Source organism: Linderina pennispora (assembly GCF_002104995.1).
Source record: "Linderina pennispora strain ATCC 12442 chromosome Unknown DL89scaffold_1, whole genome shotgun sequence".
In the NCBI taxonomy this organism is placed as follows: domain Eukaryota; kingdom Fungi; phylum Kickxellomycota; class Kickxellomycetes; order Kickxellales; family Kickxellaceae; genus Linderina; species Linderina pennispora.
In genome coordinates, this window is record NW_024468249.1 from 2,297,806 (window position 1) to 2,319,933 (window position 22,128).

The 22,128-nt window shown below is 56.2% G+C and overlaps 12 protein-coding genes across 12 annotated transcripts; 7 read left to right on the forward strand and 5 right to left on the reverse strand.

Annotated features, from left to right (window-relative positions):
* Nucleotides 1-45: 45 nt before the first annotated feature.
* On the forward strand, nucleotides 46-1,587 carry DL89DRAFT_290106 (uncharacterized protein; the record flags this gene model as incomplete). Its single annotated transcript, XM_040890048.1, has 4 exons — nucleotides 46-295; nucleotides 327-772; nucleotides 819-1,101; nucleotides 1,139-1,587. 4 exons carry the CDS (start codon nucleotides 46-48, stop codon nucleotides 1,585-1,587), a joined length of 1,428 nt encoding a protein of 475 aa, XP_040747795.1.
* A 257-nt stretch (nucleotides 1,588-1,844) lies between these two features.
* DL89DRAFT_19428 (NAD(P)-binding protein) lies at nucleotides 1,845-2,686 on the forward strand. Its single transcript, XM_040883974.1, has one exon. The coding sequence runs from the start codon at nucleotides 1,972-1,974 to the stop codon at nucleotides 2,620-2,622; it is 651 nt and encodes a 216-aa protein (XP_040747796.1). The 5' UTR covers nucleotides 1,845-1,971; the 3' UTR covers nucleotides 2,623-2,686.
* Nucleotides 2,687-3,456: 770 nt separating this feature from the next.
* On the reverse strand, nucleotides 3,457-4,893 carry DL89DRAFT_320075 (uncharacterized protein; the record flags this gene model as incomplete). The annotated part of the gene is made up of 2 exons (XM_040891180.1): nucleotides 3,457-4,377; nucleotides 4,855-4,893. 2 exons carry the CDS (start codon nucleotides 4,891-4,893, stop codon nucleotides 3,478-3,480), a joined length of 939 nt encoding a protein of 312 aa, XP_040747797.1. The 3' UTR covers nucleotides 3,457-3,477.
* Nucleotides 4,894-5,753: 860 nt separating this feature from the next.
* DL89DRAFT_264424 (protein pelota) lies at nucleotides 5,754-7,452 on the forward strand. The gene is made up of 6 exons (XM_040886242.1): nucleotides 5,754-6,003; nucleotides 6,259-6,477; nucleotides 6,524-6,889; nucleotides 6,927-7,010; nucleotides 7,066-7,239; nucleotides 7,260-7,452. Exons 1-6 carry the CDS (start codon nucleotides 5,998-6,000, stop codon nucleotides 7,392-7,394), a joined length of 984 nt encoding a protein of 327 aa, XP_040747798.1. The 5' UTR covers nucleotides 5,754-5,997; the 3' UTR covers nucleotides 7,395-7,452.
* A 276-nt stretch (nucleotides 7,453-7,728) lies between these two features.
* Nucleotides 7,729-8,163, reverse strand: DL89DRAFT_254400 (cwf21-domain-containing protein; the record flags this gene model as incomplete). The annotated part of the gene is made up of 1 exon (XM_040885271.1): nucleotides 7,729-8,163. The coding sequence occupies one exon, from the start codon at nucleotides 8,161-8,163 to the stop codon at nucleotides 7,729-7,731; it is 435 nt and encodes a 144-aa protein (XP_040747799.1).
* A 132-nt stretch (nucleotides 8,164-8,295) lies between these two features.
* Nucleotides 8,296-9,324, forward strand: DL89DRAFT_300813 (acyl-CoA N-acyltransferase; the record flags this gene model as incomplete). Its single annotated transcript, XM_040890830.1, has 1 exon — nucleotides 8,296-9,324. The coding sequence occupies exon 1, from the start codon at nucleotides 8,434-8,436 to the stop codon at nucleotides 9,322-9,324; it is 891 nt and encodes a 296-aa protein (XP_040747800.1). The 5' UTR covers nucleotides 8,296-8,433.
* A 30-nt stretch (nucleotides 9,325-9,354) lies between these two features.
* Nucleotides 9,355-11,898, reverse strand: DL89DRAFT_264425 (uncharacterized protein). The gene is made up of 5 exons (XM_040886243.1): nucleotides 11,621-11,898; nucleotides 11,182-11,219; nucleotides 10,689-11,141; nucleotides 10,021-10,617; nucleotides 9,355-9,986 (listed from the first exon to the last, which is right to left on the reverse strand). Exons 1-5 carry the CDS (start codon nucleotides 11,802-11,804, stop codon nucleotides 9,384-9,386), a joined length of 1,875 nt encoding a protein of 624 aa, XP_040747801.1. The 5' UTR covers nucleotides 11,805-11,898; the 3' UTR covers nucleotides 9,355-9,383.
* A 1,038-nt stretch (nucleotides 11,899-12,936) lies between these two features.
* Nucleotides 12,937-13,997, reverse strand: DL89DRAFT_264426 (uncharacterized protein). The gene has a single exon (XM_040886244.1). It carries the CDS (start codon nucleotides 13,875-13,877, stop codon nucleotides 13,032-13,034), a length of 846 nt encoding a protein of 281 aa, XP_040747802.1. The 5' UTR covers nucleotides 13,878-13,997; the 3' UTR covers nucleotides 12,937-13,031.
* Nucleotides 13,998-14,927: 930 nt separating this feature from the next.
* On the reverse strand, nucleotides 14,928-15,891 carry DL89DRAFT_320081 (Fibrillarin; the record flags this gene model as incomplete). Its single annotated transcript, XM_040891181.1, has 2 exons — nucleotides 14,928-15,332; nucleotides 15,364-15,891. The coding sequence occupies 2 exons, from the start codon at nucleotides 15,889-15,891 to the stop codon at nucleotides 14,928-14,930; spliced, it is 933 nt and encodes a 310-aa protein (XP_040747803.1).
* A 684-nt stretch (nucleotides 15,892-16,575) lies between these two features.
* DL89DRAFT_264427 (uncharacterized protein) lies at nucleotides 16,576-17,730 on the forward strand (the record flags this gene model as incomplete). The annotated part of the gene is made up of 2 exons (XM_040886245.1): nucleotides 16,576-16,865; nucleotides 16,898-17,730. Coding segments are annotated over exons 1-2 (1,053 nt in total), but the record flags the coding sequence as incomplete, so codon positions are not given.
* A 795-nt stretch (nucleotides 17,731-18,525) lies between these two features.
* On the forward strand, nucleotides 18,526-20,591 carry DL89DRAFT_273792 (acetyl-CoA synthetase-like protein; the record flags this gene model as incomplete). Its single annotated transcript, XM_040889107.1, has 4 exons — nucleotides 18,526-18,587; nucleotides 18,643-18,817; nucleotides 18,912-19,670; nucleotides 19,695-20,591. 4 exons carry the CDS (start codon nucleotides 18,526-18,528, stop codon nucleotides 20,589-20,591), a joined length of 1,893 nt encoding a protein of 630 aa, XP_040747805.1.
* A 144-nt stretch (nucleotides 20,592-20,735) lies between these two features.
* Nucleotides 20,736-21,965, forward strand: DL89DRAFT_290116 (WD40 repeat-like protein; the record flags this gene model as incomplete). The annotated part of the gene is made up of 2 exons (XM_040890049.1): nucleotides 20,736-20,824; nucleotides 20,918-21,965. The coding sequence occupies 2 exons, from the start codon at nucleotides 20,736-20,738 to the stop codon at nucleotides 21,963-21,965; spliced, it is 1,137 nt and encodes a 378-aa protein (XP_040747806.1).
* Between the last annotated feature and the right edge of the window lie 163 nt (nucleotides 21,966-22,128).

Below are 22,128 nucleotides of genomic sequence, written 5' to 3' on the forward strand. Positions count from 1 at the left end.
TTGCGATTCACTTTTACTCGCTCTTCTAAACCTAAAACTACAACAATGTTTGGTCGATTTGCATCGCCACTTGCACGGCAAGTCCAAAACGGCCGCACCAGACTTCCTGCGGCTGCTGCTCGGCTGCAGGCGCGGGCTCTGGGCACCACGATGCCATCGATGATCCGGATCAGAAAGTCGTCCGAGAGTGTGCCTGAGCCGGCAAAGAAGCCCGAGGAGACTGAACCAAAGCCCATCAGCGCCGAGGAACCCGCTGTGGAAACTGGAGCCCCCAAGGCAGAAGCCGAAGCCCCCAGTGCAGAGGACTGAAGCACCAAAGGCCGAAGCCAAATCTGCTGCCTCGCCGTTCGGATTTGCATCGACGGGCGGTGGCATGGCAAGTGGCATCCTGGGCAACGAGACTGGCGAGCCAGTCGGCAATGAGGGACACGACCAGTCGAGGGATGGCATGACCGCAGCAGAGGCCAGGCGTGCGCGTCGGCAGCGTGCCGATCTGCCGCCGCTGGAGGATGAGCCGCGTGTCAAGGCGGCCAAGTATGCTGGAACCGGACTGGCGATCGGCCTGGTTATCGGCGCGGTCGGCTACTTTGGCCGTCCGTATACGTCCGAGGAGATTGAGAAGGGTCTTTCGGACAACGCCGAGCAGAACTTTGCCCTGCAGCTGTGGCACCGTGTGTTAAAGCGCGGCAGTGCGTCGTTCTCGTTCCTGTCAGATCCGGTGTCGGAGAAGCTGCTGCCGGAGCCGGCTGACTACATGCCCCCGTATACGCTGGTGCTGAATCCTTGATGACCTGCTGATCCACATGGACTGGACCAAGGAGAGCGGCTGGCGGATCGCCAAGCGGCCTGGACTCGACCACTTTTTGGCGTACATGGCGAGCATGTACGAGCTGGTGATCTTCTCGACGCAGCCCTCCCACTCAGGCGAGCTGGTGATGTCCCGGCTGGACCCCCTCGGTTATGCGCCGTACCGGCTATACCGCGAGCACATGCGCAACATCGACGGCAAGAACTACAAGGATCTGTCGGCCCTAAACCGCGACATGTCCAAGGTGATCATGATTGACATTGACCCTGAGGCCTTTGAGCTGCAGCCGGAGAGTGGGCTCTTGGCACGGCCATTCACTGGGCAGCCTAGGCGACAATTGGATTGAGCAGATGACGCAGTTCCTCGAGTATGTCAGCATGATGGAGCCCAAGGACGTGCGGCCCTGGCTCAAGACATACAAGGGCATGGACGGCGCGCTCGAGTTCAGCAAATGGCAGGACTCGATCCGCAAGCAGCTGGTCGATGAGTGGGAGGAGAAGCGCAAGAACGCCAACAGCTGGAAGGCAGCTGTGTTTGGCGGCGGACCCGCCGATATGGACCACCCGCCCGAGCCCGAGTTCGACCGGGTGCGCAAACTGATGCGCGAGAACTTTGAGGCCCACCACAAGGAGATGCTCGTGTCGATCGAGAAGGAGCGCCAGCAGTACGAGGAGGAGATGAAGCAGCAAATGAAGGACATGACAATCTGGAAGATGCTCAAGGAAGGATTCTCTCAAGGCCAGCCGGCGCCGGCCGATGCCCCTGCTCCCAAGCAGTGAGGTTAGAAAAACATACATAAGAAATATATTTCATAATTCAGTACGAGCAGTTCGCAACCAGGTATCGCCTGGTAAGACGAGGTGTCCCGCGCCTCCGCCTGTGCCTTGGCACGCACGGGCGGGACTTGAACGTCCTGCCAGGATGCAGAACAGGATCTGCTGTTTTGTTGGTCAGCAGGCACAGTCAAACAACGTTGTTGGGAAGAGGATTCACATCACCTATTGCACAGTCTGAAATAGATGTGAGGGGAGTTGCAGGCTGGTTGCCAAGAGCCAAGAGAAAAGGGCGAGTATAAAAGCCGGGGAATTTGCAGGCGACATTGAGGACAGCACCAGCAGATTCTTACCCTACTTCCATCTCCATCTTCCTGCAAATAGCCAACCATGCGCATCACAGTCTTCGGAGCTTCTCGTCATACTGGCCAAGCCTTCGTCGAGCAGGCCCTCGCCAAGGACAACATCAGCATCACTGTCCTCGCTCGAACGCCCTCCAAGCTGCCGTTTACCGATGAGCAGCTTGCCAAGATCACCGTAGTCCAGGGCGACGCAACAAACAAGGACGACGTGGCCAAGGCCATCGACAATGCCGACATCATCGTTACCTCTCTGGGGGCGACGCCCACCGGCCTCACCACCGCCAACGACGTTGGTATCGAGGAAACTGCAGCCGCGCACATCCTGGAGATCATCAAGGAGACACGTGCTGAGAGCCAGCCGCGCGTCGTCATGGTGTCGTCCACGGGCGTTGGCGGCAGCTATGATGTGCCGTATATTATGAGGCCGCTGTACAAGATCGCTCTAGCGACCCCACACAAGCACAAGCTGGTGGCAGAGACAGCTATCAAGGAGAGCGGGGTGCCGTACACGATTGTGCGTCCGACACTGCTGACCAACGGCGCTCTTACCGGAAAGTACCGTGCAGAGTACGGTGCCTCTGGATACTATGTGTCGAGGGCCGATGTCGCGCACTTTGTTCTAGAGCAGTGCATCTTGGAGGGCAAGTTTGTGAACGAGAGTCCTTCGATTACACACTAATTGCACATACTTTTCTGCTTCTCCCGTATCTCATTAAATAAATGGCGCTATTGTATACCATAGACGTGTTGTTGGTGAAGATAAGCCCTAGCCATTTATTACTTGTGGTGGTTTGAACTGGTGCGCTGAACAGACTCCAGCAAATCTGCCCAGAGCTGTGAATGGCCACAGTCGTGCAGATGTGTGACTGTGGCAGGTGCTTGAATCTTATCTGCTGCGGTGCTCTTCTGGTATCCGGCAGCAGTCAACGTGCACAATCTGGTAATAGCTGAGGCCGACATGCCTCTGTGCAGCAAAGCAATTGCAAATGTTCCAGAAATCCGTTGATAATCACTCAGAGACAAGCCGCAGCTGGACTCGTTGGCCCAGACTGAGGCAAAGATACTGCGAATATCGTCTTCACCGATGGATCTCCCCTCTTTAACCAGCAGGAAATCATGATAGTTCAAGGCGTGTGCTACCTTCTGCTGTTCGCTTTCAGCTAGAATGATGGCTACAGACTGTTCGCAGGGACGTACCAGCACACAATATCGGAGCAGAATGTCGGCCAGCCTTGCATGCAGCAGCAGAGACGTGCCACTGCCATGCCATGACACAAGCTTGATCGTGTTGTTGACAGCAAACACGCTGCGCGGCTGACACAGGCGGCTTTGCAGTCGAAGATCAGCAAGGTCGCAGGGGAGAGCCAGCGCATGGCTAACTATGCAGAGAGCAGTGATGAGGTAGTCGACGAATTCGCTAACTCTCTGCTGCCATCTCACCATTGGGCTGCGGTCCCATGCATCGGGCTGCGCTGCATTTACCTTTAGAAACACCCCCTTCTCGACCATATTTCCAAAAAGCTGATGGGCATGCTCAACGAATCCGTTGTCTGGGTGTCTCAAAAACGATCCGGCTGTTGGTATAGTCGCTGGTGTCATCGGCAATGCTGTTAGCAACCGAGATAGAGGTCAAGTCTGTACCGCAATCACCCAGAATGTCTGCTAGCACCTCCTCAAGATGGGCGATGATGCAGGTGTATGTGCGCGAGATCTCATCCATGCGTACATGCTGCCGAATATACGTCATTTGGGTAAAGCTGCTGTTTGGAGTCCACTGAATGATCCCGCTTGATGGATCACAGATCGCTGCCCACTTTAAAACACACTCAGCCTTTGACATCGCCCCGTATGGCGTCTGGTTCTCGGAAAGCAAGTTGGTATGCGAAAGCTGAATCGCTAGAAGTGCACTTTGGTGATGCTCCATGTCCATCATCGGCTGGTGGGCTAGGTAGAATGCAATACGAGACCAGACAGCGACTCTGCTAACACACTTGGAGATAGCCATTGGGTCAAAGGGGTGGTTGCCACTCCATGCAAGCAAGCCCAGTGCACGAATGATAAAGTGGCTATTCCAAGAGAATCCTGCTGGTAGCGAGTACACCAACATTGCGATGTTGAGATCCTTGAAAAGGGACACGAGCTCGCTGGTCAGATTGCCGGCGTCCTCATTACAGCCCTTCTCCAAGAGCTGCTTGAGCTTTAATGCAGCCTCGACCTGCTCCGTTGTGATCCCCAGCGGCACCCAGAAGCGGCACTCCTCACATGCTCGCAGCAGCAGCATGTAGATCCGGGCGCCACTGTCAACCAGTTCTCGCTCATGCGGCTTGATGGCAAACCATGCGTCAAGCAGAAACTTTGACTCGCGAATTCTATCGCTCACTGCCAACTCCGAGCCAGTTATATACGCCTCGTTGATATCACATTCGACAAGTCGCTCGAATATGTGCCTCCAGCTTCTGTCGCTGCGATCTGCCCAGCGTGTCAATGGTGCCAGCTCCCGGAATAATGCTGGCTCTAGCAGTTGGCTCCAGCCCAATATTTCCGCCACGAGGCTGAAATTCCCACCGCCCATCACCAATGGCGTTTTGATGGTTGCAGAATCCGCAGGTGAGAGATTTTGGCCAGAAAAACATGCTTGTGGTTCGGCAACTCTGTCGTCAGCGATTTGAATGAACGTCTTCAGTGGATTTTGGCGGAAAGGTCGATGTGCACGCACCAGGGTTTGGCCCTCAGGTACAGGCAGCTCTGGATGCAAGGCAGCGTAATGCGCTGGCATTGAATTCAATGGTCCGACCAGGTACCCGCATTTTTGGCATTTGTCCGCAATGAATACAGGAAGGTAGGGTATTCGTGCGATGCTCATTCCTTTGTGCGCGTCGAGCCATTCACTAGCCGCCTTGAAGCTGCATACGGCATGCGGCACCGCCTCAAGGTATTTGACAGCAGACATCTGTTGCTGAGACGTAGGCACATCATATCGCCCCGACTCGAGGTTGGCCACACACCATGCGAAATGACTCCGAATATCAGGACATACTACAGTTGTTTTACACAGATTGCAGATTAGCAAGCTGGAGGACTGATCTATGTAGAGCCCGACCGCGTCAAGAGGGCTGCTGGTGCGCAGGCTGGCTGATGTGGAGGATGCTGTCGGGGAGTTGGCCAGCAGATTTGTTGGACCATTGTATGTTATCCATTTGCCATTGGAGATTTGAGGCTCAGCAACCGGTGTAGCTGCAGCACCTATCGTGGATTTTGAGAGCGCTCTACGCGCTTCCACAATACACAGCTTACACACCCGTGCGTGGTGGTTCTGCATGAAACTGATTGGAAATGTCAAACCACATCGACATATGACATGCTTTCCATCCAGGATCCTGAATTCAAGCATAGCGCCGCGATGGACCATCATTCGAAATACTGCTCTGTGCGAGTAGCTATGTACAAGTTCCTCGCGGATGCTATCAAACAAGAGGCCGCAAGTAGAGCAGCGGTATTGAGCAACAGTAGGGAGCTCTGTGGTTCGGCATATCAATGTAGGATGAACTGTGACTAGCCCTGATATTAAACATATAAGCGGAAAGTAGAGAGGCAAAGTAAATCGAAACTGCCCACGGCTCGGCTAGCCCAGTACTTTCACACTGATATGCAGCAGGTAGAGCCAGGGCGCCATTGCCATGGTGCGGATAAGGAAGGCTGATTCATTGCGGCTGAGCATGTGTAATGCCATATTTAGGCATCAGGGGGCGCAACTGATCGGCATAAATGGCTTGCTGATGCTGAACATTTCCATCAGTATGACTTTCATTAGCAGCATTTTTTGCATCTATTCAAGATGGTCGTATTTTGCCACTTCAAAAATACCTTGTCAGAGCTGAAAATATTGCATATAACGATGTTGCTGGCGATATCTATATAAAGCAGTCGAATCTTGTGTGTGAGGCACAGGTGAGCCGGAGCGGATATACAGAGTGCAGAATGCAGTGTAACTAGATGCATGAGTTGTGCTCGATGCTTGGTACTATAAACGTATTGGTAGAGTGCAGAAGGCAGCATGTGCGTACAGAGGGGACCTGCGGGATGTCCAGATAGCCAAAATATGGCAGCACTGGGACGACATTCCCAATCTTTGTTTGCCCAGCTAAACCTGGTGCCTGTGCACCCCTGATCCACTTTTCCTCCTCGATCGCCACCGGCTGACTCAGCCGGGCTGGGGTCAAGCTTGGCTTGGTGTTCGATTTTTTTTTCCACTTTTTGCTGTCTGTGCCATATAATAGTAAAGAGTACGAGCAATTCACACTAATTGGCAATGAAGCTCCTGAAGCAGAACATCGAAAAGGACCGCTCGGGCACAGTGCGGCTAATTCCCGAGCAGCCCGAGGACATGTGGCATCTCTACAACCTGATTCAAAAGGGCGACCAGCTGACAGCGACCTCAGTGCGCGGGGTCAAGACCGAGACCTCGACCGGCTCAGTGTCGACAGACCGCGTGCACGTAAAGCTGACAATATCGATCGAGGACATATTCTTTGACGTGCAAGCAGCAGGCACTGCGCATCAACGGGCGCAACATCGCCGAGAACAAGTACGTTGGCCTCGGGCAGTACCACACATTGGACGTGGAGATGAACCAGCAGTTCACGCTGGCAAAGGGCGAGTGGGATATGATTTCCCTGGAGCGAATCAAGGACGCCTGCGATATCACAAAGCAGGCCGATGTGGCGGTGGTGACGATGGAGGAAGGGCTGGCGGTGGTGTGCCTGCTGACGCAATATATGACGGTTGTCAGGCAGAGGGTGGAGGTGGCGATTCCGCGCAAGCGTAAAGGGTCGACGACCAACTACGAGAAGGGCGTGGTGCGGTTCTACGAGAACGTGTACCGGGCAATCAAGCAGCACATTGACTTTAGCGTGGTCAAGGTGGTGGTTATTGGCAGTCCCGGGTTCGTGCGCGAGCAGTTCTACGAGCATCATGCTAGCGCAGGCAGTCAAAACCGACGACAAGGTGATCATGGAAAACAAGAAGAAGTTCCTGCTGGTACACACGTCGTCGGGCCACAAGGGCGCGGTAGAGGAGATCATGAAGGACGCGCAAATCAAGGCAAGGCTGGCGGACTACCAAGGCAGCGCAGGAGGTCAAGGCGCTGGACAGCTTCTACCAGATGCTGAACAACGACCCGGACCGGGCGTTCTACGGGTACGACGATGTATGCAAGGCAGCAGAGAACGGCGCCATTGGCACACTGCTGGTCACCGATGAGCTGTTCCGGGCAGCAGGATATCCCGACGCGCCGAAAGTACATCAAGCTAGGTCGAGGATGCAAGGTTGTCGAACGCCAACGTGCTGGTGTTCTCCAGCTTGCACGTGTCGGGCGAGCAGCTGAACCAGCTGACGGGAGTAGCAGCGATCCTGAACTTCCCGCTCATCATCGACTCGGACATCGATGAGTAGCTGTTTTCATAGATTTTCATTGAGACCAAAACAAATGCACTCTTACTCGCGCTCTTCGCCCGACTCGCTGCCTGACACTGGCTCCTTAATGGGCTCCGTGTCTTCGATTTCGCCGGGCTCGCCGCCGTCCACAGCACGCGCCGGCGCAGGCGATCTGCTGCAACCCGGCGACGCACTGCGGCGGCTGTCTCTTGATCCGCTTCTCTCGTACCGTATCCGCCTCTGCTTCGCCCTGTCTCTCCTTCTCTCCTCCTCCTCCTCCCGCTCCCTCCTTCTCTCCTCCTCCTCCTCCCGCTCCTCCTCCCTCTCCAGCCTCCGCAGCTTGCGCTTCAATTCAACCAGCTCCTGGATCAAACGCCTCGCCCTCCACATGCTCCTTGTCAATGCGCATGGCTCTGGCGAACCGCTCGTTTTCCTTTTCTTTCCGCTCCCGCACTCGCTGTGTCTCGAAACTGCGCAATTTAGCTTCCGGCAAGCTCGCAGTCTCCAGGTTGCTCAGCAATTGCTGGCGCAGCACACCGACGCGGCGCTCCACCTCGGCCTCCTCCAGTCCTTGCTCCTCCAGCTCGTCCTGCAGAAACAGGCATTTGATTTCTACCTGGCGCTTGCGCTCGTGCTCGAGAATGCTCGGGTCGACGGGCTTGGGGGCACGCTCTTTGCGCTCAATTCGCCGGTGCTTTTGGCTGGGCTTGAGTGCCGACGCGTTGCGCACGACGTGCCCGCTGGTGCCGGTGCCGCGGGGTGTTGTCAGGCCAATGCCATTATACATTTTATATAGTGTTGTGGAATTCTTGGAAAACAGGGTCAAAGAAGACCCAGACAGCGAGACGGAGCAGAGAAAGAAGGTTAAATTGTGTATCACGTGAATGCCTATTGAAGAGAGCGAAAATATTTTTCTCCTCTGCAGCTCTCTACACCGCCCTACCTAGGGCCAATGCAATCTACAGCTGTCTTCACCTTCAGACCCCCTCACTACGCTATAACATAACCTACACGCAGACGACCGGACCCAGCTCGGGTGCAGCTACACGGCTATTACATGGGCAAGAAAACCACGGCGACTGCGCAAACGCACGATGCAGAGAGCAATGGGCAAATAACACAAATACACCTGGGCAGCCACCGTATCGCGGCGTGGTACGCGTCTCCGTACCCGAGCGGCTACCAGCACGACCTGTACATATGCGAGCGGTGCCTGAAATACATGAAAACGCGCACGGCCCTTGATACGCACGCGTGCCATAGCGGGTTTCCGCGTGGCCGCAAGATCTACGAGGACGGCACGGCTAGCGTGTGTGAGATCGACGGGAAGCAGGAGCTGCTGTACTGCCAGAACCTGTGCCTGCTGTCGAAGCTGTTTCTGGACCAAAAGACCGTGTACTACGATATCGGGAGCTTCTTTTTCTACGTCCTCCTGGCACGCACACCTAGGGGGCTAAAGTTCGTCGGGTACTTCTCCAAGGAGAAGTCGTCGGTGGACGGCAATTTGCTCGCGTGCATCTTGATTCTGCCGCCGTTCCGGGGCCAGAACTTTGGCCAGCTGCTTATAGAAATCAGCTACGAGCTGGCCAGACGCGATGGCATGGTGGGCGGGCCTGAGCAGCCATTGTCGCCGCAAGGGTTCCATAGCTTCCGGGCGTACTGGCGACGAGCTGTAATCAATGAGCTGCTGAGGGACGGCAGTACCAAGATAGTGTCGTTGGCGCGGCTGGCCGGGCGCACGGGCATTCGTATCGAGGACATTTTGTTCACACTGGATGACCTGGGGCTTCTGGAGTTCTGGCGCGGCAGGCACATTGTGTGTATTGCGAATGAGACTGTCCGGAGGGTGGTGTCGGAGCGGTGGATCAGGCTGGCGCCCCGGATGGACGTCGAGGGAATGGTAGTGAGATCGCCAAGCACGTCAGATTGCGACAGCGATACACTATGAGTAACATTGTACGTTTTGCCAAGTAACATAAAATGCGTGATATTAGACAATTAGAGTTTTTACTTTGTGTGCGGGTGGGTGCGTTCAGGCATGCGGATGTTGAGTACCGACAGGTCGTCGGCCAGCCGGCTCTGGTCCTGGAGAGATCCTGACGGGGATGCCATCGTATATGTGGCCAGCGATGGCAGCATATTGTCAGCGGTCGCCTTCATCAACGGCGACGCCATCGGCGAGCCCGACGGCGAATGCACTGGGGTGGCCTCGGTCGACGCCGGGAACATCACCACGCTGCGGCGCAAAAAGTTCTGCAGCGCCACCGGGTGCACCTGCGGGCGGTCCCCATCCACCATCAGGTGGTTGCGGCTCTGGCGCCGGCACGAGTACGCTGGCGGCACGATAATGCGCGGCTCCGAGTCACTCGAGCTCCGGCTGCCCGCACCCACAACGTCGATTGACGGCACGGGCTGCTGCTCTGCTGCTCCCTCAGTGTCAGAGGGCGGGACGGACTCCACGGGGCTGTCGTCGGTGGACCGCAGGCTGGCAGTGGGTGGTCGCGAAAGAGGGGCGATGGATGATGCGGCCGAGTTGACTTCTGATAGGAGCTCGTCGTATGTTGGCGGGTTGGGATCAGCGGTTCCGACGGCCACGCGCTCATCCAGCGCCTGCCAGCTCATAGGTCGGCAGCTCGGCCGTCACACCGTGGGTAGTGGACCCGGCGATCACCGGCACAATCGAGACCGGCACGCTGATCCACAGCGTGTGCGGATGATTGTCAGGGTCCTTGAAATGGATCGAGAACTTGAGCTTGTGCGTCACCTCAATATACGACGATATGTGGTCGTACTGCAGCCGCTTGAATGCCTCGGGCACCTTCAGTCGGATCGACTCCTCGACCGCGTGTGTCAGGTCGATGCCCGGTGGAGCACACGTGGGGGTGCGCGAGCCCGAGGCTCCGGCGCTCTTATCGTACTTTGCCAGCGACGGGTGGCCGTGGTCGAGCGGCAGCAGGCTGATGCCGCCGAAGCGTGGTGACTGCTGCAGCCGGCTGCTGCTGGAGGACGGGAGATTGACGCTGCTGCTATTGTTGCTAGAGTGTGTGCTGTGGTAATGCGATATTAGTGAGCCAAATACCGATGACGGCCCACTGTGCGTCGATGTGTGTGCCTGCATTGGTGGTCTGATCTCGCCCGCCATGCATGGCGATGTGTTGGAGTGTGTCATGGGCGGCACTGCCTCACTACCAGACGACAGCGGCACTGCCGACTCCGACCTGGGCGTCGTCGGCGCAACGTACTGGATTCCGCGAATCGTCAATGGCCGCCATCTCCAGGTCATAGCTCGTGCAGCGCATCGTACTTTGGCACCACCTCGGAGAACGCAACTGCCCGCGACACCATCTTCTCGGCATCGCCCATCGGCGTATGGCACCGCACGTATTCCTTCAGTAGCACGCCGATTTTCGTCAGATGTATGTTTTTGACCAGCGGCTGGAATGTGAATTTGGCCATCATCTCGTCGCCCGGCACAAATGTGTCGGCATCAGCCACGATGTGGAAGTCCAGCTTGTCCCGCCACCGGTTCTCTACGTCAATGGCGCCCGTGCCAAACCCGCCGTCCATCGTCAGATCGCGTTTTACCAGAACCTCGCGCTTTGCAGACAGGTTTGACATGATGCCGGTGCGCCGCAGTGTCGCCTTCAATGTGTATGTGACGTTGGCGTACGGAATGCTGATTGTCTCGGGCAATGTGCCAGGAAACACCAATGAGAACGGGAACTCGTGCCGCCCAGCCTCCCATGTCTCGACTTTGCGTCCGTCCTGATGTGCTGAAGAATGTCCATGTGTGCTTGATTGGTACTGTCTCGCGGTGGAACGTCGCCAGGAGGTCGTCGCTGTCTATAAGCACGCGTTGGATCGTCAGTTGAGGGTTCGTGGTTCTTCTGGTCTACCCCATTTTGAAGCGCATTTGCATGTCGCCATAGTTGCATGAATCCTTTCAGTTCACACCAGTAAATAGGAATCAGACAAAGCCCATTTCCTGACTTCACCCTTTTGCTGCCTCTGCCCGGCTAATCTGGGCAGCTGTAGCCCCCGAAAGGCCGCCAGCATACACCCGGAAATGGATAGATAGAATGTCATGTCCGCGCTTGCATGGGAAAGACAAGTTTGTCATATGCCTAGCATGACAAAGTCATTCATGCATACACGTTTTTGCGATTTTCATATTACTCAGCCAGTCGGGGGAAATGGTTTTTCCAGTGGATGGGTATACAAATAGCCCTAAGCGCGATACTTACGGTAGTCCCACTCGAGGTGCTCGCACCCGGTCAAGCTCATGCTCAGCCCTTTGACCCGGATGGACTCGGACAGGTTCACCACCAGGGTCCCGGAGAAAATCGTCCCTGACGCCTCATCGACCATGCCGCGCAGTATTATCTCCGGCTGGTCAAGCTCAAACTCGATGCGGTTTCCTTTGACCATTGTGAAGAAAGAGAAAAAAATAGTATTACAGAAATATGTATGAGAACGAAGGGGGTTGAAGAATAGAAGCAGGTGTCGAGTAGTTATGCAAAAGCGTTCGCTGTGTCGGAGGGCTGCATGGGGGGGTGCGAGCAGGCCCTTTAAATAACTTTTCTCCTTCGCCTACCCCACACAAAGAATTATCAAACTGTGCCCCGGTGAAAAGGAACTGGCGCTGATTGTGGCCATCCCGCTGCGCTTGTGCATCCTTCCTTTTCCTGGTCCCGATGGAAGCATTATGCACTCCAGACGCCGGATAGCAACAATGACACACCTCGGCCAGTAGCCGTTTTAGCAGTAGCTTGTAACATCATTCGTCGCCGATTTCTGCCCATCGCGCCTCTGAAAGCCCGGACCTCGCTCAATCCGTAGCTGCGATCGACGCTGCTTTCCCCATCCAATTTCAGGCGACTGTTTGGACACCATGAAGGGAAATGGGGATTACTAGCCCCGACCGCACCTTCCTTTCGCAATGTCCTGCTGGCAAGCGACATGCATGGAAACATCCCAACGCGAACATGCTAAGGTAATGCCGACATCCCTTGTTCAGGGAATTCCGCAACAGGCATGATCAAGCAGTTGTACCTGGCATACAAGCCATGCTGCTGCACTACATCTCCCCCTCCTCTCCCCCATGTACACGGATCAGGAAAAAGCTTTTCAGCCAGAGTGTACCTGCCCCCCTATGTTTACAGAGTGGTAAGGGGTGGGAAAAGGCTACCAGCGTCCGCCCAGATCCTACTGAGCGCATGTTGTGCGCTGTTGGGTGACTGTTGGTGGGGGCGAGAGTAATGTGCAATTAGCGGAGCACGATGGTCTGCCTTCTCCCCCATTGGCTCCACCTGGGATCATACTGGCTTACTCGCTGCTGTCGCCGGTGAGAACAGCCCAATAATTTCATTGCAGCAAATCTGCCAGTGGGCCTTGGCTTCCCCCAGCTGGTTCGCTTTTCCGTTCTATACTTGCCACATGTCCATCCTGTGGCTCAATGGCGATGGCTGCATTCAACCCATGTTATTGGTGGCTGCTGACTCGAGTCCAAGCTCGAATTTGTGGCTGGACGCAGCAGTTGGCGAGCGGCAATACATATTATAAAATACATTTAATGACGGACAGCCCAAGACGTGTGGCAAACTATATAGTCAAGCCACCACTACCTCAAGGATAAAGAACAAATGTGAAAGCCAGCTAGCGCCTGTCGCGCGCTCTCTCCCAAGCAACGACCTGGCGCATGGGAACCACTCTCGGCGACACATGGTAACTGCGCGACCCAAACAGGTGGATATCGCCATAGTCCGACTGACACGCCTGGTTAACACTGACCGCGCGCCTCCGCAGCTTCAGCCGGTCGCTTTCATCATGGAACTCAATCTGGTGAGAGCCATGGATCAGCGAAGCGAAGAACTTCTTCTTATGCTCCCACCACCCAAGCCTCCTGGTGCCGCCATCGCACACAGGCGTCAGGATCCCGCCACGGTTCCACGGATGCTCGGTCCAGTGCTCCTGCAACTGCTCAAAGTACAAAAACCTGCTCCCGCACAGGGCGATCGGACACCGGTACTGGGCGGGGATCGTCGGGTGGCCGTCCATGGTGGCCACACGGAAATAGTCGTGGCGCAGCCGCCGCTTCCCGTCGCCCAGACTCGGCCGGCTGTCGGTCGAGGCACGGGCCATGTCGGAGTGTCGCCGCGCTGCCGGCTCACTGGTTGCCCACGAGACCGGCCGCTTGCCCGAGCGCAGCTGCGGCGGAACCATGGTGACACTGGAGGTGTCGGAGGGACTGGATGGGGCGACGCCCTGGTCAATGGCGTCGAGAATGTCGTCTTTGCGTCGGATGATCTCGCCCAGGTCCAGCGTGGGCTCCAGCGTCTGCGGCTTGGGTGCGTCAACGCGGGTTATGACCACAGGCCGACGGACTGCCGGTGTGGCTGTTGTATTGCGGCGACGCACCATGCCCAGAATCGAGTTGGCTGGCTTCAGAGGTTTGCTGCTTCCATGCAGTGCGTCGATGGAGCGGCGCTCAGAGGCAAGCATGTCGTAGCCGTATTTAGAGTGAATCAGGCAGCAGTGGGTATGTCGAAAATAGGTATATGCTTACAGGGTCATAAATTAAGGCTGTCAAAGGAAGTGAAGAAGGAGATTGCAGTTTCCAACACCTTCTCCCTTCGGCAACTGGGCGTGGGTCCTTGTTCGGTGTGCTTTAATACAAGATTGGCGGCCCTAGGGCAAGTCGGAGAATCCATTCTTTCTTGCCGAATAAGGGCGGCAAAAAGGTGCGGATCGGCCTGGCGCGCCGAATCCTGCAAGAGCGGGCCTGTATTAGTCAAACCAGCTTGTTCGCTGGCCACATGCAGGCGTGACCTGGCCTACATCCGGCCGCTTCCTATTCAGGACAAACCACAATGTGCATGGAGGAATTGCACGGCAGGCCCGCAATTTCTCGCCCTTTTGGTGTGGGACCGCAGCGGCGCCTTTTAAGGTTCTCTGCGGATCCTCTCATTAATGCCAGCATGCATACCAGGATGTTCTCCTTACGCAGCTGCCCCCATCGATTCCTGGCCTGCAATGCATACCGCTCCACATGACGCTATAATCGCTGCCCGAATGGTGGTGGTGTGTGGCAGAGTCAGATGAGCACATTAATCCGCTTGGCGCCTGCTGCGTCCGAGTTTCGGCGAGAGCGTGATGCGAACCGGCAGCCTGCATCCTCGGCCATTATGCCACCTGCTATTGCGCTGATGTCCAGGAGAGAGGAGGGGAGGACTGGCAGCAGCTAATAGCTCATGGGAAAATTGCTGCTATGTGACCACCGAAGGATGATGCATGTGCACATATGCATTAAGCTTCTTGGGAAACTGCAGTCCGATGATTTCCTCCCCTTGAATCCTGGTCCACCTGGATATGTGACGGCCACATACCCGAAACTGCTGGGTTTGCCAACCGAAATGAATGTTTTTGTATGTATTTGTGAGAAATACACTGGCCACTAGCTAAACAGCAGCGCCCAGCCAGACCAGCATATATGGTAAAGAGGCGAGAAATAGAACAAGGAAAGAGAGAGATTATTGATAAAGACTCAATTTTTTACTTCTTCTCCGGGCGGTACACACCGACGACGATGGCGTGGTCACGCTCATACGGCTCGAGGGTGAGCTGCTCCTGGGGCTTAATCTTCTCCTCCTGCAGCTTCTTGACCTCGCTGGCGAACACCTTGGCGGCCTCAACAGTCGAGTCAATGCAGTTAGCCTTGATCGAGATGACGATGTGGCCCTCGTTCTTGAGGAACTGGTGGGCGTTGAGCGCAATAATACGGGCCTGGTCGGGCTGGGCGACATCGGCGAAAATGACGTCAACCATGGGCACCAGCATGCGGTACTTCTGCGGATAGCGCGCATCCTCAACAATGGGGACGACGTTCGTCCGCTTCTTGGCCATGTTGATCAGATCGCGACCAGAGCGGTGCGAGAACTCGACAGCGTAGACAGCACCCTCGGGGCCGACGACATCAGCGACGTGCGACACGGTGGTGCCCGAAGCACCGCCCAAGGTACAGCACCTTCTTGCCAGGGGCAATGTAGATGTGGTCGAGACCGCCAAGCACACCGGCAGCGATCTTGGAGCGGAACGGGTTCCACACACGGTACTCGGTCTTGGTGCCGTCGGGGCCATCAACGGATATCCGCTTCTCGCCGTACACGGACTCGCCGGGCACAAGGTTCTTGGTCACAAGCAGATCCTCCTTGCCGCGCGCAATGAAGATACCCTCGTGGCGGTGGGGCTCAACGATGACCTTGGCACCGCCCTTGGCTCCACCGCGGGCTCCACCGCGACCTCCACGGCCACCACGGGCTCCACCACGGGGAGCACCGCGAGTCGCTCCACCACGACCGCCGAAGCCGCCACCGCGGGCTCCACCACGGCCTCCACCGAAGCCACCGCGCGATCCACCACGGCCTCCACCGAAGCCGCCGCGCGATCCACCGCGGCCACCGCCGAAGCCGCCGCGACCACCACCACCACCACGTCCACCACGCTGACCGAAAGCCATTGTTCTTGTGAGGTTTGTTTTGTTTTAAAGAGGCTAGATACCTGAAGTGCTTTTGATGTCTTTAGACGAGGGTGATTTCCTGCTTTCTATGTGTGATCGCTGAACTAGAGCTGTGTATCAGGCACAAAGAAAGGTTAGAGAAACAAAAACGGAGGGAAGGTGGTAAATATAAAGTGAGAAAGTGCTTTACAACAGAAAAGAGAGAGAAGAGGGGGTTCTGCCTTGCCACGAAAAATTTTTTATCGACCAGTGTGTCTGCCTTCAGCTGCAAAAAATTCCAAGCCGGGCACAGATCAGAATTTTGCGTCTAAACTTTTCTGCTGATCGATCAGCTGGCGGTAATCGCTGAAAATGGATTGCAGGATCAGCCTAGCACTGGACCGGGCTCGGCTTGCGTGGGAGCTCGCACATGGTCTAGAGCGCTGACCTCATGCGGCCGACTGGGTCTTGTGTTTGCACTGGCGAGTGGGGTGCTTAAACGGCGTTAGAGCACCGAGTGTATATTGTGCTCGGAGGTATGATGCAGGATGTGCAAACAAGAGTACTGCCGATTGGCTTGTCCTCCTGGAGGTAACAGCAATGATCGTAAACATTGGAGCCTTGGATGCTGCTGTACCCCGAGCGCTGGATATAAATATGCGCCCGGAGCAACATCTGTCGGAGAAAGAGATGTCGTTTTCTCGATTTAGTTTCAATACCAACTCTAGCCCTCTATATTCCATCACTGCTCTACCATCCCCCCTTCAACTTCACTATGATGCTTGGATCCCTATTTGGCGGGCAAATGCCCGGCCAGCAACAGCAAATGTTTGATCCGTTCACCATGCAGCGGCAGATGATCCAGCAGCGCAATGCCAACTATGTGCTGCGCGTGCGTGCAGGCCCCAACACTGAGACAATGCAAAATATTGATGTCAACTACGAGCACACGCCGCTGCGCATTCGAGACGCCCGAGTTCAAGGGCTACATCAGCGTGCGCGTCTACGGCTACCAGGGGATGATGAGCGACCCCTGCCATCCGCCACCGACCACAGCCTGCATACTTTGCCAACGGGTTCAGCCGGCGCGCGCTCTACTCGATCCAGATTGTCGGGCAATTCCTGAAATCGGGGCTGACGGCCGACGACATCATCTTTGGCAACTTCTTCGACCGCAGGCTCGATCTGCCGCCGTTCTCGGGGCTCTACGAGTGGTTCATGAAGCGCATGGACCGAACGCTGATCCTCGACATGAAGTCTGACAAGCCCTCAGCGTGCAGCCCACTCCTGGCGACGGTCCAGAAGCTGTCGACGTGGAAGACCAACCAGCACGGTCCACCAGCCACCAGCGTACCCGAGATCAACACAAAGATACTGCGCGAAATCCAGCCCATGGAGGGTGTCTTTGACGAGAGCGGACGGGTCGCCGAGAACTTCCCGATCAAGGACCATCTCAACACCGAGTCCAAGAAGCGCCGCCAGTGGTTTGAGCGCACGTCCCACCGCCAGCACTGGAAAATCAAACCCGACGACGTGTACGCGTGCGATTTCTACTCGCCCTTCATCGATGTCAACAACCAGTGCGTGCGCATGCCAAACTCGATCGTCGAACCCATGCCGTACTTTGACCCCGACACGCCGCTGCGCTACGAGTGCCGCACCCGCGATGGCCGCCACACGTTCTTTGCCGTGCAGTTCGAGCTGGTGCCGGCGTCGCGTGCCAGGGTGGAAATGAGGGCTGGCATGCCGCGCAGGCGCGTGTACCGCGACAGCGGCTATGAGCGCGATATCCTGGATCCGCCGCCGCCCTATACGCCGAGCGCCGATGGACAGCTGAGGCCTGCGCTTTGGCCGCGCTCTGTCCTTTCCCATTTCCTGGTTCTGAAAATACACAGTTTTGCTGTCCGGAGCAATTAGACTGCCTCCTGGTCACGGGATGGCGGCGCCTACTGCAAATGAGAGTGGTTACCTCGCCTCCAGCCTGTTGCAAGGCAGGCCGGTGCCAGCTCCAGTGACAGCGCAAAAGAAAAAGGGGATGCAGGTGCATGTGAATTTTCGCCTACTTTCTTTTCATGTGAGGGGCGGTACCTGCCAGGCAGCACACAGGTGGGCTTTCAGCTGGACAGGTCGCGGATCCGGCTGTCCTTCCGCAAGCGCCCACTAGCGGCCCGAGACTGGTGCGTGCTCCCTTTGGGTATCCCCCGGAATCCGATTTGCTTACTGCGTGCGAACGACGTGGACAAACACTGCTGAACGGGCGCTGCTGATATGAGGACGAGCGCGCCTGGGCGGCTGTGCTAGCCTGTCACGCACGGACGATCCTTCCAGGAGGCAGTCGAGATAAAGCGCCAATAATTCCCAATGCACCACATGCTGCAGGAGGATGATTCTTTATTGCTCCGGGAAGAGCAGCAGGTTTGTCATCGGCCTCTTAACCTTCTCGCTGACCCCTCTGCACACACGTCCCCGGGCGCTTTCCTTCCCCGCACACGGAACTGGTGCCTCAGTATATAAGGCGTGTCAAGCGCCGCTGCCGCCGCTGCCACAAAGGTAGTAAGGCTCCACACTTTCCCTACTTTTTGCCGTTACCTACTCGGTTTTTTAACACCTGTACTTTTTTCTCCATCTAACACAAAAACTGAGTGTTCGATAAGCATGCCTTACCCTCCCAGCCAGCAGTCGTACCGCGTTCCCAACTCTGAGGAGCCCGGGAGCTCGTACATCATCCGCAACCTGGAAAACAAGGACTCGCTCGAAATCCCGCCCCTCAAGGACCTACTACGCAGACAACGTCTTTGAGATCCTGCAGCAGTCGGTCAAGGCCACGCCCAACAAGGACTTTTTGGGTCGGCGTCCGTACAACCGCGAGCAGAACACCTTTGGCGCGTACGAGTTCATCACGTACCAGCAGGCGTACGAGCGCATTCTGAACATTGGCAGCGGCCTGGTGCATGTCTACAAGAAGGACGTGCTCCCTGGATGCCGATATCAACACCATCACCCGGCTGCCGCTCGGCATGTACTCGATCAACCGCGTTGAGTGGACGCTGGCAGACTACGCTGGCGTTTCGCAGAACTTTTACTCAGTCGCGCTCTACGACACGCTGGGTGCGGACTCGATCGAGTACATCATGAACCACGCCAGCGTGCAGGTGCTTGTGTGCTCTCTCGACAAGGTCGCCAAGATCCTGCGGATGCGCGAGAAGCTGCCGCTGCTCAAGGCCATCATCTCGCTCGACAATTTTGGCCCCAACACGCCCGCCGAGGGCCTGCCCAGCCCCTTCAACACCTCCAGCGTGTCGGTTCTGCAGCAGTGGGCCAAAGCCTCGGACATTGCCCTGTACGACCTGGCCCAGGTCGAGGCCATGGGCGCCAAGGAGCCGGTGCACCCGCGCATTGCCAAGCCCGACGACATCTTCTGCCTGTGCTATACCTCGGGTACCACCGGCACGCCCAAGGCTGCCATGATCATGCACAGCAACATGGACTACGTGCAGCGCGCAATCCCGTCTGGTGTTCCGATTGTCGGCGACATTGTCGTTCTTTCGTACCTACCGCTGGCCCACATCTACCAGCGCTTCATCGAGATCTATGTCATGACTCAGAGCGGAAAGCTTGGTTACTTCTCCGGCAACATCCTCAACGTCGTCGAAGACCTGCAGGCCCTCAAGCCTACCTTCTTCAACAGCGTGCCGCGTCTGCTCAACCGCATCTACGACCGGTTGGTGGCAGGCACCATCCACGCCCCCGGCTTCACCGGCGTTCTCGCTCGTCGCGCGGTCGCTGTCAAGCTAGCAAAGGTAAAGGCAGGCAACGGCAACAAGCACATGTTCTGGGACAGGATCATCTTCAACAAGGTGCGTGCTGTGCTCGGTGGCAATGTGCAGTTTGTGCTGACCGGCAGCGCACCGATCGACAAAAAGGTGCTCGAGTTCCTGCGCATCTGCTTCTGCTGCATTGTCTCCGAGGGGTGGGGGCAGACCGAATCCTGTGGTCTGGGCATCCTGAACCACAACGACGCCTTCCTCGGCGGTCGTATCGGCGCCCCGCAGCATGGTGTCGAGATCAAGCTCAGAGACATCCCGAGCATGAACTACTATGCCACCGATAAGCCATGCCCACGTGGCGAGATGATGGTGCGTGGCGGTAACGTCTTTGGCGGCTACTACAAGGACGAGAAGAAGACCAGCGAGGCAATTGTCGAGGGTGGGTGGCTGGCTACCGGTGATGTCGCCCAGTTCAACACCGACGGCACCATCTCCATCATCGACCGTGTCAAGAACATCTTCAAGCTGTCGCAGGGCGAGTACGTTGCGCCTGAGAACCTCGAGAACGTGTTCTCCAACAACCCGCTGATCATGCAGATGTTCGTCCATGGCGATTCACTGCAGAGCACCCTGGTTTCCGTCATTGTTCCCGACCCTGAGACCTTTGTGCCCTGGGCCCGCAACATCGTCGGCAACAGCAATGCGTCTCTGGAGGAGCTGTGCCAGGCATCGGCTGTCAACCAGGCAATGCTGAAGCAAATCACCACCGATGGCAAGAAGGCAAAGCTGCAGGGATACGAGTTCCCGAAGGCCATCAAGCTTGAGCACCGGCCGTTCGATGTCGAGGACAACCAGATCCTGACCCCGACCCTCAAGCTCAAGCGCAATGTCGCTTCCGAGTACTACCGCAAGGACATCGACGAGATGTATGCGCAGATCAACAACAAGGCTTAGATTTCCCAAATCACCGATCAACAGATTTACATTTTCGCAAAAGACCACCGATAATTTTCTGCAGTGTGCCCCGATGTCGCCGGTTCAAAGGTCTGCTCTCTAAACTCTTGCTTCTGGACTACTGCCTTGAAAGAATATTATACAATGCCGCATTTCCCCGTTTCGCTCGTGGAGGCCAGCTCAGCCGGTCTGATCGCTCTTGTGTTTGACAAGGACTTCCATATCGTCAACAGGTAAGGCGCATGCGCTCTGCTAGAATTCCACGCAGGCAGTAGGAGCTTTGTAAATTCCCCCCCCCGGCTAATTGACACATTTGCTAAAGGTAGCTCTGGGAAGATCGTCGCGTCGACAGTTGAGGGCCTCGGAGACGATGTCAAGCTGGCGGCTGGATCGAAGAAGGGTTCTGTGAAGTCCGTCGCCTTCAGCCCTGCTGGTGATCTGTTTGCTGTTTGCACCATGGACAAGGGCCTGTACATCTACAGCACTGCCAGCTGGTCCATTGTCCGCGAAGCCGAGACGCCCAAGCGCGCCAACGCAGTAGTATTCGATCCTTCAGGAGCCTACGTCCTTGCTGCAGATAAATTTGGCGACGTCGTGCGGCTCACAGCCGCGCCAGCTACCGACGGCGATTCTGAGAAACCAGTGGTTCTGCTCGGCCACGTATCGATTCTGTGCGACATCGAGTTCACACATGGCGACCGGCCGTATGTCCTGACGTGCGACCGCGATGAAAAGCTGCGCGTAAGCAAATATCCGAACTCATACAACATTCAGTCGTTCTGTCTCGGACACACGGCATTTGTGACGTCAGTGGCTACGGCCAAATTCGCCGTGAATAACGCGGTTACCGGCTCCGGTGACGGTACCGTAAGGCTGTGGGATGTCGAGAGCGGCGAACTGCTGCAGACAGTCGTGCTGGGCGACATTTTGGCGCAGTACCGCGAGTCTGAGCAAGATCAGGAGAAGGCGGATCGGTTCGGCGTTCTGCGTGTTCGCAGTATTGAGGAAACGAACGAGTTTGCTGTCCTTGTCGAAGATATCCCGGCAGTCATTGTCTTCCCGTTTGCCAACGGCGCTCTCGGAACTCCGCAGGTCATCGACATTGCTCGCGCGCCCACTGATATGACCATTACCAGCGACCGACTCGTTGTGTCTTATGTGCCTGCGGCTGAGGGAGTCCAGGATGCCGCTCTGGTTAGCGTGCTCAAGAATGCCGACGGACAGTATGTCGCTGACGACGAGCTCAATGGCGCTCTGAGCAATGTTCATACCCTGGAGACCAATAAGGTCCCTGCGATTCAATCGATCTTTGTGTGGGGCAGCAAAAACTTCATTGAGCGGACTAACAAGGGCGACCAGGACGATGACGAATGATTCATCGACTTTTACGTCCAAACAAAACCACTTTATGTAGTTTATTGTGCTTGGATATACTTTCCACCAGCGCTTCTAGTCTTCGAGCACACTCTCATCCGGTGATGCATGGGTGATATGTGTCACAAAAATATACTTCTGCCGTGCCTGCAACTACTTGCTT

Excerpts from the sequence above, each read along its gene's own strand:
- DL89DRAFT_264426 (XM_040886244.1), bottom strand. The coding sequence starts at position 13,877 with ATGCTTGCCTCTGAGCGCCGCTCCATCGACGCACTGCATGGAAGCAGC.
- DL89DRAFT_264424 (XM_040886242.1), top strand. Across the intron at positions 6,478-6,523 it reads TCGAGGACATATTCTTTGAC|AACAAGTACGTTGGCCTCGG; the intron begins GTGCAAGCAGCA and ends AACATCGCCGAG. Across the intron at positions 7,011-7,065 it reads CGTCGGGCCACAAGGGCGCG|GCAGCGCAGGAGGTCAAGGC; the intron begins GTAGAGGAGATC and ends CGGACTACCAAG.
- DL89DRAFT_19428 (XM_040883974.1), top strand. The coding sequence starts at position 1,972 with ATGCGCATCACAGTCTTCGGAGCTTCTCGTCATACTGGCCAAGCCTTC.
- DL89DRAFT_264425 (XM_040886243.1), bottom strand. The coding sequence starts at position 11,804 with ATGGTCAAAGGAAACCGCATCGAGTTTGAGCTTGACCAGCCGGAGATA. Across the intron at positions 10,618-10,688 it reads CAGTTGCGTTCTCCGAGGTG|TACGTTGCGCCGACGACGCC; the intron begins GTGCCAAAGTAC and ends CGCGGAATCCAG. Across the intron at positions 9,987-10,020 it reads CCGGGTCCACTACCCACGGT|GCGCTGGATGAGCGCGTGGC; the intron begins GTGACGGCCGAG and ends ATGAGCTGGCAG.